The 17,046-nt window shown below is 47.3% G+C and overlaps 2 protein-coding genes across 6 annotated transcripts in view; one reads left to right on the forward strand and one right to left on the reverse strand.

The window, feature by feature from the left end:
- Positions 1-2,134, reverse strand: part of LRRC41 (leucine rich repeat containing 41) — a 38,730-nt gene extending 36,596 nt beyond the window's left edge. Inside the window, exon 1 of the mRNA XM_082687244.1 lies at positions 2,045-2,134. The gene's annotated coding sequence lies outside the window, so the exon portion shown is untranslated. The remainder of the gene's footprint in view (positions 1-2,044) is intronic.
- Positions 1-17,046, forward strand: part of NSUN4 (NOP2/Sun RNA methyltransferase 4) — a 26,467-nt gene continuing 9,421 nt past the window's right edge. For 2 of the 5 annotated variants that reach the window (XM_082687240.1, XM_082687238.1), the window contains exons 1-5: positions 4-1,006; positions 5,069-5,406; positions 10,584-10,738; positions 13,749-13,909; positions 16,542-16,666. In XM_082687240.1, the coding sequence (XP_082543366.1) occupies positions 455-1,006; positions 5,069-5,406; positions 10,584-10,738; positions 13,749-13,909; positions 16,542-16,666 (1,331 nt within the window). In that variant the 5' untranslated portion in view covers positions 4-454. The other 3 variants (XR_014299731.1, XM_082687241.1, XM_082687239.1) reach the window with 2 other exon arrangements.

The following is a 17,046-nucleotide window of genomic DNA, read 5'->3' on the forward strand; positions in this document are numbered from 1 at the left end:
TTTTAAATACTTAAGCTCCTCTGGCTGAAAGCTCACATCTGTACTTCTGACTCAGTACCTAGAGATAAGAGGTCCCCACAACCCCCTCCTTGGGCGCTAGCAAATTGCTGGAGGAGGTTATAGATCTCAGGAGACTCGTTTCTCACTAGATCACTGGTTTATTATTAACGGATAACTTAGGGCAGTCAGATGGAAGAGATGCACAGTGCAAGGTATAGACAGGGAAAGGACACGAGGCTTCCATGCGCTCTCCCAGCCCTTCGGTATATTCACCAACCGGTAACCTCCCAGATGATCATTTTTGAAAACACCTATTTGATCATATCCTTCCCTTCTAATTGGCTCCCTATGGTGGAGTCAACTTTTGTGGCGCCTACAGCTTACACAATTTGAGGGCCCTCTTTAAGAAAAACAATACAATATTAAGGACAGGACCTTGGAAGGGGCATTGCAAATGACAGGTTCTGAAACTTCAAGCTTAGTTAGCTTCTCTATAAATCCGCCTCAGCCCACAAATCTGTCCTCGTTTTTCTCCACCTTAGACTCTTTCTCCGTGCAACTTCTGGTTGGAAGGTCCTTCCCGCCCCTTTTTGCCTGGCTAACTCTTTCAGTACTCAACTGCCAGCTCCTAGTCCTCTCCTATCCCCCAACTGGATTAGAGGCCTTTACGGAGTCTCTCCCAATGCTCCAGGTATTGGCATCTCTTTCTGTGCCAGCGGTTGCTCTTTCCCAACACCCACAGATTCCTGGCGGAGCCGGGTTTGCACCTGTTTTACAAAGGTGGGCTGATTCCCGGAAGAGAGACCGCCGCAGTTCCCTCCTCTTTTCGCCCCGATTGGCGCCACCATCTCTCCGGAACCCGCGAGTCCGCCGTCGCGGTTCCGGTCGGAATTACTCGGCGGCGCACGCTGATATGGCTGCGCTGGTTGTGAGAAGCGCTCGGGACGTGCTGAAGCGTGCACACCTCGCGACCATCCCGCGGAGACATCGACATAAGAAGAAATGGGTAAGGTCCGGCCGTTGGCCCAGGAGGGAACAGCGACAGCAGCCTTTTGCCGGGAAACTTGTTCAGCCCCGCACTTCCACCCCTCGGACTGGTTCGCAACTCCGACGCCGTTGGAACGCCTTCGGCCTCTTTTCCCCGCCCCTCAGGAGGCGTCACTAGGCTCCTCCCTTTCACGTCTGTTACGTTTTCTCTTCTATCCGCCCTTTTGTTTCGTCACAAGGCTTGGGCGGTCGCTCGCGTAAAGTCTCTGCCCTCCCGACTCCGCCCCTCTAAGTTACGTCATCACCGCCGCCCACATTCTTTCAGTTATGTCACCGCCCCTTGTTCCCCGGCTCTCGGTTACCTTCCCCTTGGCCCCCACTACCCCTTCCACTTCCCCTCCTCCCTCTCCCCTCCCTCCCTCCCCTTCCTTCCTACCCCTTTTCCCTCTATCTCCCTCCCTCCATGACCTCTTCTCCGCCTTTCCTCTTAGAACTTTCAGCCCGGCCGCCCTCACCTCTCGAAAAATGTTTTAGCGACAGCCCCTACCTTGCTGGGTCTTCGCCGCCCTCCGGGAAAGGATTCAACCCCATCCTCACCCTCGAGCTGCCTCTCGCGCCCAGGAAAGGTTACAGTGATCACCCTGACCACGCTCCTGGCCTTTCCCCAAACCCAGGCAAAGTGTGTAGCGACTCCCCTCTCCCCCTGGAGTCTCCCAACTTCTCCAGAGACCCATTCTGTGGCCTCACCTGTAGGCCTGGAATTTCTTCCCTAATCGCCACGCCCCCCTCCCTACCCCCACCTCCTCCCTCCCCACCTCCACAGCCTCCCCTGCGCCCCGGGAGATGTTCTTTTGAACCCTGTTCTCCACTCCTTGGAAGGCCTTTCTGCCGCGAGCCTATCCTCTCGTGTTCGCCCCCTTCGAGCCCTTGTTTTGATCGGTTCAGCCTTCTGGGGTCACCCCCTGTTCGTCCACGGAGCCCTTATTGCAGCTGGATCAGTCCCCCGAGAATACCGCGTCCCTGTCCCCGAAGCCCTTGCGTTGACGAGCAGACTTACCTCTGCTATTGTGGTGGATACCCTTCAGCCCTGATAACTAGCCCGGGGACTTCCCCTTCTCTTCCTCATCGGCCCTTGAGAACCAGTCCCGTGACTTCTCCTATGCTCCCTCATGGGCCTTTGGAAACTGGCCACGTGATTTCATCTTCCCTTACTCCTGGGTCCCAGGGAACTTGCCCCATCACTTCACCTACTCTTACTCATAGGCCCCTGGGAACTGCCCTCGTTATTTCACCTCCTCTTGCTCACCGGGCAGTGGAAATTAGATCTGTAGTTTCCCCACCCCTTTCTCACAGGGTTTTGGAAACTGGGCCCGTGATCTCCCCTCTGCTTTGTCCCTGGTCTTCAGGCAGAAGTTACAATGACCCTCCACCTTCCCCAACATCTTCCACACTCACTGACAGCTTTTGCCATAGCTTACTTAAGCCTCCAGACCCTTGTGAACCTAAACCACAGCTTGACCTGTCCCTTGGGAAAAATTGCTGTGGCTCCCCACTTTCTTCTCAGGCAGGCAAATCTGGCTCTCCCAGCTCACCTCAGGAGGGCTCTTTTCACTATTCCCATATTTCTCAAGAGACCCACATACCTGCCCCTGGGAGCCCGTGTTGTGCCCTCCGCCTGCCTGCTCGGAGTACTTGTTCTCCTTGCTCACCTCAGTCCCAGGCTCCCGTGAAGCCTTGCTTTGAGTCCATTTTCACCTGGGAGACTGGTGGGAACTCTTGCCTCTTTGTAGAGCCAGGCACTGCAATTTCTTGTCCTCCCTGCCCCAAGGAACCACCTCTTTCCCTAACCTCTCATTGTCCTTATTCTGTCTTCTCCTTCCCTTCACCCCTGAGCAACCAGTTTATATCTCCACCCCAGTCACCCCCCCGCAGAAGCTATAACGAACCCCCTCTTCCTACCCCAGCTGGCCCACAAGTGAAGTCCCCCAAATCCGCAGAGTTAAAACAACCACGTGCTCTCCACAGATGTCGCTCCCTGATCATCCCTCTCCAGCACACTACTCTTGACCTCCCCAGACCCCCCAAGGCCTGTGCCTCTCCTCCACCTCCCTCCCACCCTTCTGGTCCTTCTTGTACAGTGACATCCTTTACCACTTGCTCAAATCCCTGCCCTAAAGAACTTCCCCAAGGAACTCCCTTACCTACTGTGATCCCTAGAACTCTTAAACCTGTTCTCCCCACTTGTCTTCCCCTTCGCCTTCCTTTTTGTCCCGTTCCGCCCAGTAGTTGCGTTCAGAGCACCTCCTGCGGAATTCCTGTAGGACCCCCGTGTAGTACCCATATATATTCTGTGGTTCCCCCGACCTCTGATCCTTGCCCACTCCTTGGTCCCCCTCAGTGTCATAAACTGACCATGGTGCCCCCCTGTGGCATCTTTAGCGCTCCCAGGGGCCCACCCCAACCTCATCGCCAGCCTGTGCCACCTCCCTGTTCCACCCACATCTATTCTTTTATCCCATTGCGAACACCCTTTGATCCTCAAAGTTTACCCATTGCCCCCCAAGCCCGGGGCCATCCTATGGCCTGTGATACTATGCCCTGTGGCCTCCATGTCTACTCTGTGGCTCCTCGAGGCTGCTGCAAAGAGCCCCCCAAGGTTCCCTATAGCTGTCCTTTGCCTTCGACGAAGAATTCCAGCTGTAGCACTGATCTCAGCTGTAGTTCAGCTATTGTTATCAGTGAGTGCCAGAGTAGTGACAACCAGAGCAAAAATACCCACCAAGGCAGAAATCGGAGCCAGGCTGTGAATACCCACCACCCCAGAAGAAGTAGAAGCCAAAGCAAGAGTCTTCGTCCTCAAAGAAGTCAGAGCCGGAATGGGAGTCCCAGTAGCAAGAGAAGTCGGAGCCCGAGCAGTAGTCCCCACCAAAGCCCAAGTCAGGATAAGAGCGAGGGTCTTCAATGTAGTGGAAATCAGGGCCAGAGTGAGAGTTCTCAACGGAGCAAAGGCCAGGGCATGGGCAAGAGTACCCTCCATGACAAAAGTCAGAATGGAAATAAGAGTCCTCGCCACGGCAAAAGGCGGGGCCGCAGCAAAAGTCCCCACCAGAGCAGGAGCCGGAGCAAGAGTCCTCGCCCTGCCAAAAGTCATGGTCGGAACAAAAGTCCCCGCCGTAACAAGAAATGAGGGCCAGAGGAAGATTTCTGCCCAAACCAAAATATGGGCCATAGCGAAATGAACAGACAGTAATAGGACTAGCCCAAGAGGACTAGTAATAGCCCAAGTGAGGATCCCAGCTGTGGCAACGTGGACAGAACTGAGGACCCCTCAGATGACGTCTTCATTTTCCTTTTAATCTGTTTATGCTCTGCAAGCCCAAATCCCGTCCGTCTCTGCTCCCCCCATAGAAGTCCCCATTTTGGTTTACACCACAAGGTTTCTAGGAGGCCTACTTGTCCCACCTTCCTAGGCTCTAGGAACTCTCCCCAAATGACCCTCAACTCTGTGATTCTCAGCATTATGGTGTCAGTCACCGCATGACTGTAGGTAAGTTACCTTTCTCTCTCCATCAAATGTGGAAGGTTGATATCTTTTGTATCCCACTGAGCTGTCTGCCTTTTTTGGAGCTCACATAAGCTAGGAGGCAAGAAAGTGCTTTAGAGGATGGAAATGGCTGTTCAAAAAGAAAGCATCTTTTGTTTTTAAGGTTGAGGCTTCCCCCAGGGCCTTCATAGTTTCTTCCAGCCTTCTGTAGGCTCTCCTCAAGAGTCCTATCCTGAGCTCCCATTCTCTTAAGTTCTTATTCCCAGGCCTTAAGGATTCCCCCTTTCTTGGTGACCCACCCGCATATGCCGTTGTGAGAGCTGCAGCTTGCTTTCTCACAGCCTGAGATAGAAAGGCCTGCTCCCTAATACTTTTCTCTTTCATACTTCTTTTCTGGACGGCAGAGGCAGGATGCAAACACAGGAGTGGGCAGTGGCTGGATCCGTGTTTGCTGCAGGGCTCTGAGCTATTGATGAGGTCAGGTGGTAGGGGAGAGGTAAGTCTGGAAGATCAATAAGCCCGTTCTTTTTCTTTCAGGCTGCCACAGAGCCCAAATTTCCTGCCACTCAACTGGCTCTGCAGAATTTTGACATGACCTACAGCGTGCAATTTGGTGATCTCTGGCCATCCATCCGGGTCAGTCTCCTTTCAGAGCAGAAGTACGGTGCACTGGTCAATAACTTTGCTGCCTGGGATCATGTGAGTGATGAGCTGGAGCAACTGAGGGCCAGGGACTTTGTGAAGGAAGCCATCTCCCACGGGGAACTGGAGCCTCATGGTGACCAAACTCCAACTCCAGCCTCTGGGGCCTACAGCCCGAACCTTCGATGCTTCACTTTTGCCAGAGGGGATGTCAGTCGGTTCCCTCCTGCCAGGTAGGATCTGGGGCTGTCCTGAGTGTGCTCGAAGTCGACAGAAAGAGACCCAGCTCTTGTCCTGTTTCATAAGGATCATAATATTGCTGATATTTATTGAGTGCTTATATATGCTAGGTTTTCTTTAAGTGTTGTATGTGCATTATCTCCTTTTGTTCTGCCAGCAGCCCTCTGAGGTAGGTAATATTATTTCTCTTTTCCATTTGAGGAGATAGGTGCAGAGAAGTTAAGGCACTTGCTTGCTTTAGGTCCCTGAGATAGCAGGTTGGTATGGCTCATGCTTAGATCTAGGCAGTTTGACCCCAGAACCTGCTCTGCTGCACCCTATGGAAGACAGCCATCTCTAACTTGCACACTTACTGTACCCTCTGCAGTTAAAATGTGTATTTTTTTACAACTGCCTTCTCATTTTGCCCTCATAGCCACCCATCCAGTTGAGGACAAGTAACCTCCTGATACAAGACAACGAGTGAGACTTACCTAGGGACACAAAAGTTAGTTCCAGAGGGGTTGGTGGTGAGGGGACTTCTGGTCTTCTTATCCCGTGCTCAGCTGAAGCTCTCATGGAGCAGTTTGTCTTCCTAGTGAGGAAGACAACAATTAAGAAATTATTTATAATTGTGATAAGTGCTCCAAAGAAAAAGTACAAGATGCTATGAAGTTTTATAATTAGGAGCTCTAACCCAGTCTTTTCTGAGGAAATGAAATTTAAGCTAAGACCTGAGAATGAGTAGGCATTAAAGCTGGTGGCATGGGGATGGGGATGGGAGGCTATAGAAGCTGGCAAAAGCCAGGCTTTGTAGGTCTTCTAGGCCATTTGGGATTTCGTACTTTTTCTCTAAAAGACAGGAGGAGCCATGAAAAGGTTTCTTTTTTAAAGATTTTATTCATTTATTTGACAGACATAGAACACAAGTAGGCAGAGAGGCAGGCAGAGAGAGAGAGAGAGAAGCAGGCTCTGCACTGAGCAGAGAGCCCGATGCGGGGCTCGATCCCAGGACCCTGGGATCATGACCTGAGCCAAAGGCAGAGGCTCTAACCCACTGAGCCACCCAGGCGCCCCAGCCATGAAAAGTTTTAAGGTGGGGAATGACATGCTCAGATTTGGATTTTTTTAAAATTCTGACTGCTGTGTGGAAAACTGATTGGAGAGGGGCAAGTCCGTGAATGACATATGAAATGGGGATGTAAATTAGGAAGGTTTTGCAATGGTTCTAGTTACTGGCTGGAGGGAAGGCTGCATGCTTAGGAAAACTAGGAGGTAAGGGTAGAAGAGTATGTGGGGGGGGGCATGTGTGGGAATCTTGAATGCTAGGAAGCTACAGGTTGAGAGAAGGAATTTTTTTATTATTGTTAACATATAATGAATTACTTATCTCAGGGGTACAGGTCTGTAATTCATCAGTCTTACACAATTCACAGTGCTCACCATAGCACATACCCTCCCTAGTATCCATCACCCAGCCACCCCATCCCTCCCACTCTCCTCCACTCCAGCAACCTTCAGTTTGTTTCCTGCAATTAAGAGTCTGTTGTGGTCTGTCTCCCTCTCTGGTTTCTTCCCATTTCATTTTTTCCTCTCTTCCCCCATGATCCTCTGCTTCTTTTCTCAAATTTCACAAATCAGTGAAATCATGTGATGATTTTCTTTCTCTGATTGATTTATTTCACTTAGCATAGTACCCTCTAGTTCCATTCATGTCACTGCAAATGACAAGATTTCAATCTTTTGATGATTGCATAATATTCCATTGTATATATATACCATATCTTCTATATCCATTCATCTGTTGATGGACATCTAGGCTCTTTCCATAGTTTGGCTGTTGTGGACATTGCCGCTATAAACTTTGGGGTGCACATGCCTGGAAGAAGGGGATTTTGATGGCCCAGGGTTGCTTCTAAATGGCTGGACTTTCCAGGGCTGGATGGCTTCAGACCATGTACCCTATAGTCCATGTTGTGGTAAATTGCCAAGATCTGTTCTAGAGAACCACTGGAAAGGGTTTCTGAGTAGGGGAAAGGAAATAATGTACAGTGGTTATAAGCATAGGCTTTGGAGTCAGGAAAACCTAGATTTGGGATTTGCCTTCATCACTTATTAGACATGTAGCTTTGGATAACTGACTCTTGGTTTCCTTACTGGAAACTCATCTGGAAAATAATGGCACCGATACTCTAGCTCATATTTGGCTACTGTTCTAAGCACTTAACCTCTATTAATTCCTTTAAACCTCACAATAATCTTATCTTTTTTTTTTTTTAAGATTTTATTTATTGATCCGACAGAGAGAGATCACAAGTAGGCAGAGAGGCAGTCAGAGAGAGAGAGAGGAGGAAGCAGGCTCCCCACTGAGCAGAGAGCCTGACACGGGGCTCAATCCCAGGACCCTGAGATCATGACCTGAGCCGAAGGCAGAGGCTTTAATCCACTGAGCCACCCAGGCGCCCCTGGTAGGCACTCTTATTACAGATGAGGACATTGCTGCACAGATAAGTTGAATAATTTGCTAGGCACACAGTTGTTGAGCAGCTGGGTTGGATTTGAGATTCAGATGGTCTGGCTCTGGAATCTGTGTTCTTCTGCCTCGCAGGTTCCTAGTGAGGACTAAGTTAAGTGATGGATCTGAGACACTAGTACAGCACCTACAGTATAGCACTCACAAACAGTACCTCTTGTTGCTGGTATTCTCATCAAAGTTATGCTTCAGGAAGATCATGTTACTAAATTGAAGTGAGAGGGAGATAGATTGGGGCAGGATTGGAGATCAGTTTGGAGGCATCGATTTTAGGCAGAACCATGGACACAGCACCTGTGGTTTACCAAGTTGCCTGAGGTGCTTGGCTTTTACCCAGAGAGGTTTGGGTTTCCTTCTTGTCTTGATAGGCTCCGTATAAATCAAGGGAGCCCTAATCTCTTAGGAGGTCAAAGATGTATTTAGGGAGTCCAGGAATTTCCTGAAAAAGTGTTGTGCCCCCCGCTTTTTTTGGGAAAGAGGGACTTTAGCTTTCAGCAGATTTCAAAATTGTCTGTGAACCAAAAAAAGGTTGAGTGATGCTTCCAAAAGGAAGGAACTGATAAGAATAGGTTTCTTAGACCTGTGCTAGTATGACAGGAATTTTGTGCTTTTCTCAGATTTCTTATCATTCTCTTCCATGAGGCATGAGGCACACAGTTTCAGGGACAATCCAAGTGTGATTTGACTTTGAAAATATCCCATCATAGTCTGAGCTTACTTGTGAAGGTGTCACAACCTCAAGCCTGGGGACGTAGCTCTTATAGTGGACCCTCAGTGGTGCTGTATCTCTTGTCTTGTAGCATTTTTCTTCCAGAGCCTTCCTGTCAGGGCAGGTTTCTGTCTCCTTGAATCTGTCTCCAGTGGCTGAGCTGTATCTCAGGCAGGAGAGTGACTTATGACAACCCGCCTGGGAGTGAGGTGTCCTGTGACCATTAGGTTGCTATCTGTTGTCCCTCTGTCTCGACTCATATGGTTCCTGCCTGTCTTCATGCCTTGGACTCTTATCACAGCCTTCTCACTGGTGTCTATTTCTAATTTGTTCTTTCTAGCCTGCCTAGCTTTCTAAAACTCTATTCAGATGATCATGTCCCTTTCTTTACAGATTTGGTAATTGCCTGCCTGTTACAGTCCAGACTCCTTAAAATAGGGTTTAAGGCTTTTTATAACCTGGCCTCTGTTTTTCAACTTCAATTTCTTTCACCTTGTATTTCTTTCTTTTTTTTTTTTAAAGATTTTATTTATTTATTTATTTGACAGAGAGAAATCACAGTAGATGGAGAGGCAGACAGAGAGAGACAGAGGGAAGCAGGCTCCCCGCTGAGCAGAGAGCCCGATGTGGGACTCGATCCCAGCACCCTGAGATCATGACCTGAGCCGAAGGCAGCAGCTTAAACCACTGAGCCACCCAGGCGCCCCTCACCTTGTATTTCTACTACACCAGATTTCTCATCGTTTTTGAAAGGAGCTATGAGTTTGCCTCCTTCCATGCCTTTGCTTGTTCTTCTTTCTGCTCTTGGAATGCTCTTGTTTCTTCCTCCCTTCCTCCCTTCTTCCCCTTTCTTACCTAATGAGGGCTTATTTCTTCATCAGGCCTGACTCAGGTAACTGTGAGAGGCACAGTTGATGGCCTTCTTCTCTAAACCCACGAAGCATTTTGTGTCTTAATATGTGATCCAATAAGACTGAATTCCTCCTATATGCTAGGTGGCGTTTCATGTGCTGGGGTTATTATAGTGAACAAAGTCTCTGCCTTCATTCTAAAGAGGGAGAGGGAGGAGAGTGCACACACTTACACACACACACACACACATCTGTATAGGTAAAGTGAACAACAAGTGCTTCAGAGAAAAGTACTGTCACATAGAGAGGTAATGGGAGTAAGGGGTACTATTTTTAGATAGAATAGTCAAGGAATGCCAGTGCCTCTCTGATGAGATAACTTTTGTGGAGAGAACTTTAAGGAGAGACTGAAAAAAATGAGGAATCAAATCAGGGCTGTTTGGGAACAGTTTTGCGGGCAGAAAGTAGAGCAGCTATAAAAGCCTTAGACTGGAGTATGCCTGGCTTAATTAAGGCAGGGCAAGATGGCTAGCTTGGCTGGATTGAAGTAAATTGATCTGTGGGTTGGTTTTTGTTTTTTTGGGTTTTTTAAAAGATTTTATTTTTAAGTGATCTCTGTACCCAGTGTGGGGCTCAAACCGACAACCCCAGAAGCACCTCGGTTGCTCAGTTGGTTAGGCCACTGGCTCTTGGCTTCTTGGGTCCTGGTATTGGGCCCCACATCTGGCTCTGCACTCAGCACCAGTCAGCTTGTCCCTCTCCCTCCCACCTTGCTTCTCCCCCCAACACCCTAACACATGCCATGCACTCTCTATTTCTCTCTAATAAATAAATAAAATACTTAAAACAACAAAAAACTCCACAACCCTGAGATCGAGTTGCATGCTCTACTGCCTGAGCCAGCCAGACATCCCTCGATCTGTGTTTTCAGGGTCCCTCTGGCTGCAGTGGGGATGAATGAGTGAGGGAGTGGGTCTGAGAAATGAATTTTTGCGGAGTAGAACTCAGTAGCCCCTAAGGGCATGGACTTGGTGGCCTTGACTTCCACTGGGTCTCCTGACTTGGTATTAGACTCTCAGGTGGTCTCCTCTCTTCTAGGCTTGGCAGCCTGGGTGTCATGGACTACTATCTGATGGATGCTGCTTCCTTGCTGCCTGTCCTGGCCCTTGGCCTCCAGCCCGGCGACACTGTGCTTGACCTATGTGCAGCGCCCGGGGGAAAGACACTAGCACTGCTTCAGACTGGCTGTTGCCGTAAGTCAGAGGGCTGGTGCCTTGGGGTGGGAGGGGTCCCTACCTCACCCAGCCAGGGACCTCCCGAATAGGCTGGGCTCTAGTCCCAGGGTCAAAGAGGGTATAGTGCTCGCTTGCTAAGGTGGTGTATTTTTGTTTGCAGTTTTCTCCTCTTTTCCTCTGTCAGTTGGCCAAGAAAGGTTGCTGAGCCGAGCAAGGTCTCTGAAGGCAGATTCAAGCAGGGCCCTGATCAATCTACACATGACAGCTTCATTCCTCTGTATCTGTTTACTTTGGTCTCTAAGATTAAGTTCATTTCCTTCATCTGTCAACGAAAGCAGTAAGATCTGGCTTCAGCGTCCCTTTATAGCGTTAGGTCATTCTTCCCCAGAATGTGCTCCAGCCACATTCTGCTACTCGGTGTGATTTGAATCAGCCTCCATCTTTTGTTCATGTTACATTTTCTGTCTAGAATACCCTCCACCCTATCCCAGCTAGCCTGCCTGTAGCCTTTGAGCTTTCAAGCCTCAGCTCAAGTGTGCCACCTCCTGGAAGTCTTCCCTCCTGACCTCTGCAAAGTGATGCCCGTCTCCTTATGCTCCCGTGCAGTGGGTTTCACCCTTGCAACTGTTGGCACTGTTAGCCTTGCATCAGAACTTTACCTGGTATGCATCTTCTCCCTCTTCAAGAATGAACTCCTGGGCGACAGGCCCAAGTCTTATTCATCTCAAAATGCAGCCCCCGGCTCAGGCCATGTGCACTGGAAGTGTTCTTTTCGGCTATCTACTGGCTGACATCCCACCTTTATTTATTTATTTTTTTAAAAAGACTTATTTATTTGACAGACAGAGATCACCAGGCCATGTGCACTGGAAGTGTTCTTTTCGGCTATCTACTGGCTGACATCCCACCTTTATTTATTTATTTTTTTAAAAAGACTTATTTATTTGACAGACAGAGATCACAAGTAGGCAGAGAGGCAGGCAGAGAGAGAGGGGGAAGCAGGCTCCCCACTGAGCAGAGAGCCTGGTGTGGGGCTCAATCCCAGGACCCTGAGATCATGGCCTGAGCTGAAGGCAGAGGCTTAACCCACTCAGCCACCCAGGCACCCTGACATCCCATTTTTTAAAAGACAGTGTTTTTTCCATGGAGACCTGAGAAATATCCAGACGGGGGCTGTTGTTTTTCTACTCATGCAGGAGGTCAGCCAGGCTCCTCTTGCCTTATGCCCTAGCTTTTTTTGGGGGTGCTGACCCCTTCTCTTCTAGTTTTCGTCAGCCAACTTGCACAGTTAGGGTTGGCTTCCAGCCTCATGGTCAGCCCTGTGGGTGATTGCAAGATACCACATTTGATCTTACCTTCTGGAAGTGCAGAGGGAGAGGAGAAATAGTGTTGATATGGTTTAATGAGTCCAGTGCAGGAGGTTCCAGCCTCTGTGCCAGGCTGTGCTGATCTGCCCGAGTGCTGCGGGAATCCTTGAGAAAGGGGATGAGTAAGGTGGGGTTACTTGGAAGAGGAGGAACTTGCACTAAGAGGAAGGAGAAGGGCTGAGGAGAAGTCATTGAGAGTTGTTCTTCTAAGGTGTACTAAATTACCAGCACCTTGTTCCCATCCCAACTCCTTATCCAAGGGAGTCCTTCATCCCAGTGAAAGAAGGAAACTTGGAGTTTCTCTAGTTTAGCCCCCCTCCTATTTTAGGGAAGGGGAAGTTGAATCCTGAGGAGAGTAAATAATTTAACTTTTATCCAAGTTGGAGATAGAGCCCTAACTGGAACCCAGCTTTTCTGTTCTCGGTTCATGTCTTTCTGCAAATTCCTCCTGAGCAGAGAATCCAATTTCTACCTCTTTAAGTGCCCTCAAAAATTGAGACTCTATGCCTTTGTGGGAACACTAAGCTCATTCATGGTAGTGATCGCTCCCATAAGGTATAAGGTATGTACTCTAGGTTTTCATCATTGTTTCTGACTTTTCCCTTTCACTTCTTGACTCTGAGGCCAGGTATCAATCACCATTTATCATCAAGCTTGAGGTAATGTTTATTCTTACAGGAGAGCCAAGAGCAAATTGAACTATTTCTTGAACTTTGTGTTTATCACAAAAGGGAAAGTGAAAGTGGAAGATAGATGGTGAATCAGTTAGGATTAGGTTTGGTCATATACAATAGAAAATGACTGGCTTAAAGAAGAAAAGTTTTTCTCTCTTATGTAAGAGAGCTGGGACATAGGCAATCCAGGGGTGGTATGGTGTCTCCACAATCATCAGGGATTTGGGCTCCCTCTTTCTTTTTGCAGCCTATTTTATTTCTGGCTTCCCTTCTCAAGATTGCTTCATGGTCCAGGATGGTTGCTAGAACTCCAGTTATCACATTCAGATTCAAGGCAGGAAGAAAAGATGTGGTAAAAGGGGCACACCAAATAGTGTTAGCTTCTTTTAAACATCTTCCCATAAGTCCCACACCATAATTATGCCTACAATTCATTGACTTAGTCCTAACTTGGTTATAGAAGGAGGCTGAGAAATAGGGCACATTGCTCCCCTTTCCCTCAGATAAAATTGGGAGTTCTATTACTAAAGAATGAGGAAAATAAATTTTGGTAAGTGTGTAGTATCTGCCAAAGATGAAGAGAGAGACACATTTCAGAAAAGCAGGAGAGGGCATACTTACTTAGAAATATTCATACTTGGTCTGCTTTATTTATTTATTTACATATCCTTTCTGGCCTGGGTTTGTGATTGCCTTTGCAGCTCCTACTCAAGAGTGTCTAGTACTGTGCTGTATACATAATAAATATTTCTACTCCACTTGCCTCTGCCTCTGGGGTCTGCATTGATTGGCTATTCCCAAGAATTGGTCTGACTCTTCATTAGCACCATTGCTGGTAGGATGTTTTGTTTGTTCTTTATTCTCACAGGTATAAACTATCCCTACTACCTACAACCACTTAAAGATTCAGTGCAATCCCTATCAAGGTTCCAATGACATTTTTTTCCAGAATTAGGAAAAACAATGCTAAAATTTATATTCCCACAGGCAATCTCGCTGCCAATGATCTGTCCACTTCTCGAACAGGCAGACTTCAGAGGGTCCTTCACAGCTATGTGCCTCAAAATATCAGGGATAGAAATCGAGTTCGAGTCACCTCATGGGATGGCAGGAAGTGGGGAGAACTGGAGGGGGACACCTATGATCGGGTGAGTGATTCCTGACCTGAGACATCCATCTGGCCAAATCTGGTCTCCCCATTCCAGCTCCAGACCCTCAGCAGGGAGGGTCCAGTCCTCCATATTTGAGGATGGAGAGCCATTTCTGGACCTGGCCCGCTCTCCATGGGTGATTGGGAGAACACAGCTATCTGCACAATTGTTGGTAATATCTTCATTAGAGATAATTAGCAGGAAAGAGGTTGAACCTGATTGATTGGGAAAAGAGTTAGTAGACTCTCAACTCACTTGGTTGCTCAGAAACTCTGATTAAAATGAGTATGAATAAGCTAATTTATTTTTGAGTATTAATATAGCACATGGTGCAAAATTCAGAAGGTACAAAAGGGTATTTAGTGAGAGGTATCCTTCACTTTTACTCCTGTCTCAGGGCTGTCTCCTTCCTCTCCCTACAGATGACCATTGTTCATATTTTCTTCTGTATCCTTTAAGATGTATCCTTTGTGGATACACAAATACAAATCTGTGTGGTTCTTTTTTTTTTTTTTTTAACAGCGTATGCATGTGTGCATGTGAGCAGGGCAAGGGGCAGAGGGAGAGAGAGAATCTCAAGCAGATTTCACACTCAGCCCAGAACCTGATGAAGGGCTCAATCTCACGACCTTGAGATCATGGCCTGAGCCAAAATCAAAAGTTGGATGCCCAACTGACTGAGCCACCCAGGTGCCCCAATGTGTGTGTATTTTCGAAAAAAGGAGTGGTGGTATATTATTCTCACTGTTTGGTATTTGTAGTTTTTTCATTTAATAATGTACCCTGGGGTTCAATCCTTTTCAGCTTTATGTTTTTTAAGTATCATTGCTAGATAAGTTTATATGCATCTAAGATTGGACAGAGGGTACTAAATCTTAACTCTCTGTGGAGGTTACATCGGCTTCATTTCTACTGGTAATGCGGAAGAGTACCGTGTTCTCAAATCCTGTCACCACTCGTGTTACTAGATGTTTTGGGTTTTGCCAAACTGATAAGCATCTAATTTACATTCTCTTATTATGAATGATGTTGAAAGTCATTTCCTGTTTTATTTTTTATTTATTTATTTATTTATTTTTAAAGATTTTATTTATTTATTTGACAGAGACAGATTACAAGTAGGCAGAGAGGCAGGCAGAGAGAGAGAGGAGGAAGCAGGCTCCCTGCTGAGCAGAGAGCCCGATGCGGGACTCGATCCCAGGACCCTGAGATCATGACCTGAGCCGAAGGCAGGGGCTTAACCCACTGAGCCACCCAGGCGTCCCTCATTTCCTGTTTTAAAGTTATTTGCATTTTCTTTTAATTGGCATATTCTAAAGGTATTTATTAAAACATATACTTCTAAAAATATAAAAAATATATAGCTATTGTCTCTCTGTTATCATTTGACCCGTTGATCTAATCTGTCCAGTTCTCACCATTCTGGTTCAACCACTCTAAGAAATTGAAAGACCAAATTTATAGAATCTTGGCTAGGCTTAAGAGTCCTGCTTCTTCTTTTTTTTTTTTTTTAATTAACATATAATGAATTATTTGCCCCAGGGGTACGGGTTTGTGAATCATCAGGCTTACACATTTCACAGCACTCACCATAGCACATACCTTCCCCAATGTCCATAACCCAGCCACCCTATCCCTCCCCCACCAATCCCCCAGCAACCCTGAGGCCTGCTTCTTGCCTGTGTTTCTGCTTTACTAAAATGCACAGATGTCTTCCATAGCTGATTTTTTTGGAAATGTAAATATAGGACTTTTTCTTTTGTCTTAATTTTTGTTTTCGTCTCTTGTGCCTAGCACAGAGTATAGGCTCATAATGAATGCATGAATGATTTTATATTTATTACTTTAAAGCTTTTCCACATTGGATATGTTTCAGCAAAAAATAATTTTGAATCCTGATGCTGTTATTCAATCTATCAACTACCTTCTGGGCATTCTATCACCTGTAAATAGGATGTTTCATTCAAATAGCTAAGGACAGAGGCAAGGAAAGAGCCCTAAAGCATGAAAGACTTCTTTCTAGGAGCACCTGGCTGGCTCAGTTGATAGAACACAGCATTTTTATTTATTTATTTATTTATTTGACAGAGAGAGAGAGAGGGAACACAAGCGGGGGGAGTGGGAGAGGGAGAAGCAGGCTTCCCCCCATGAGCAGGGAGCCTGATGTGGGGCTTGATCCCAAGACCCTGGGATTATGAACTGAGCTGAAGGCAGAAGCTTTCTGAGCCACCCAGGCACCCTGGAACACAGGATTCTTGATTTCAAGTGTTGTAGGTTCGAGCCCCATGTTGGTGGTAGTGGTTACTTAAAAATAAAATCTTGGAAAGAAAATGGAAGCCGTCTTTCTAGATCAATATCAGTTATTTAATTATAGTTATTTGGGTATTGGCTTTTCTTTTTGACCAGCCATGAGTAGACCTAAATATACTGTTTTCCCACTCATTATTTCACAGCTGTCTACCAGGTGAAAATGAGAAGCTTTGTCGGTTACTCTGCAATGGAAGGATGGGCAGAGAGAGCACTGTGGGAAGCCTCTTAGGGCAGGGCCTAGGGGAGGGAGCCTATAAGGAGCTCTAATACTGTACTAATACTCTAATACTCTAATACTATACCCTGTACTGCTGGGCAGGTGCTGGTGGATGTGCCCTGTACCACAGACCGCCACTCCCTTCATGAGGAGGAGAACAATATCTTTCAGCGGTCGAGGAAGAAGGAGCGGCAGATGTTGCCTATGCTTCAGTTGCAGCTGCTCGCGTGAGTAACAGATTTACAGAAACTCGGGACTTTGTGCCACAGTGCTCCGGTGGGGCTGGTCACCTGGGGGATTGGAAGTTCTTGCCACAACCATCACCCACAGAAGGGCCTTCTGACTGAAGAATACCTGGAAGAGACAGACATGATAGGAGGGTCCTTTGGAGCATGAAAAGCCTATGCGGTAGGACACACATGGGGTGGGTTGCACAAATTCACTACGTTACCTTACCTCCATGCTAGTCCCATTCCCAGTGAGTAGCACAAGCTTGAAAGCTTGAAAAAATGACTAACGTCAAGGGTCTGTAGGGCTGGTAAGGGCTCAGTGCATAACTAGCATCAGAGTTTGGACCATAGGGACACCTGGGTGGCTCCGTCAGTTG

This window comes from Mustela nivalis (assembly GCF_964662115.1).
Source record: "Mustela nivalis genome assembly, chromosome: 10".
Classification (NCBI taxonomy): domain Eukaryota; kingdom Metazoa; phylum Chordata; class Mammalia; order Carnivora; family Mustelidae; genus Mustela; species Mustela nivalis.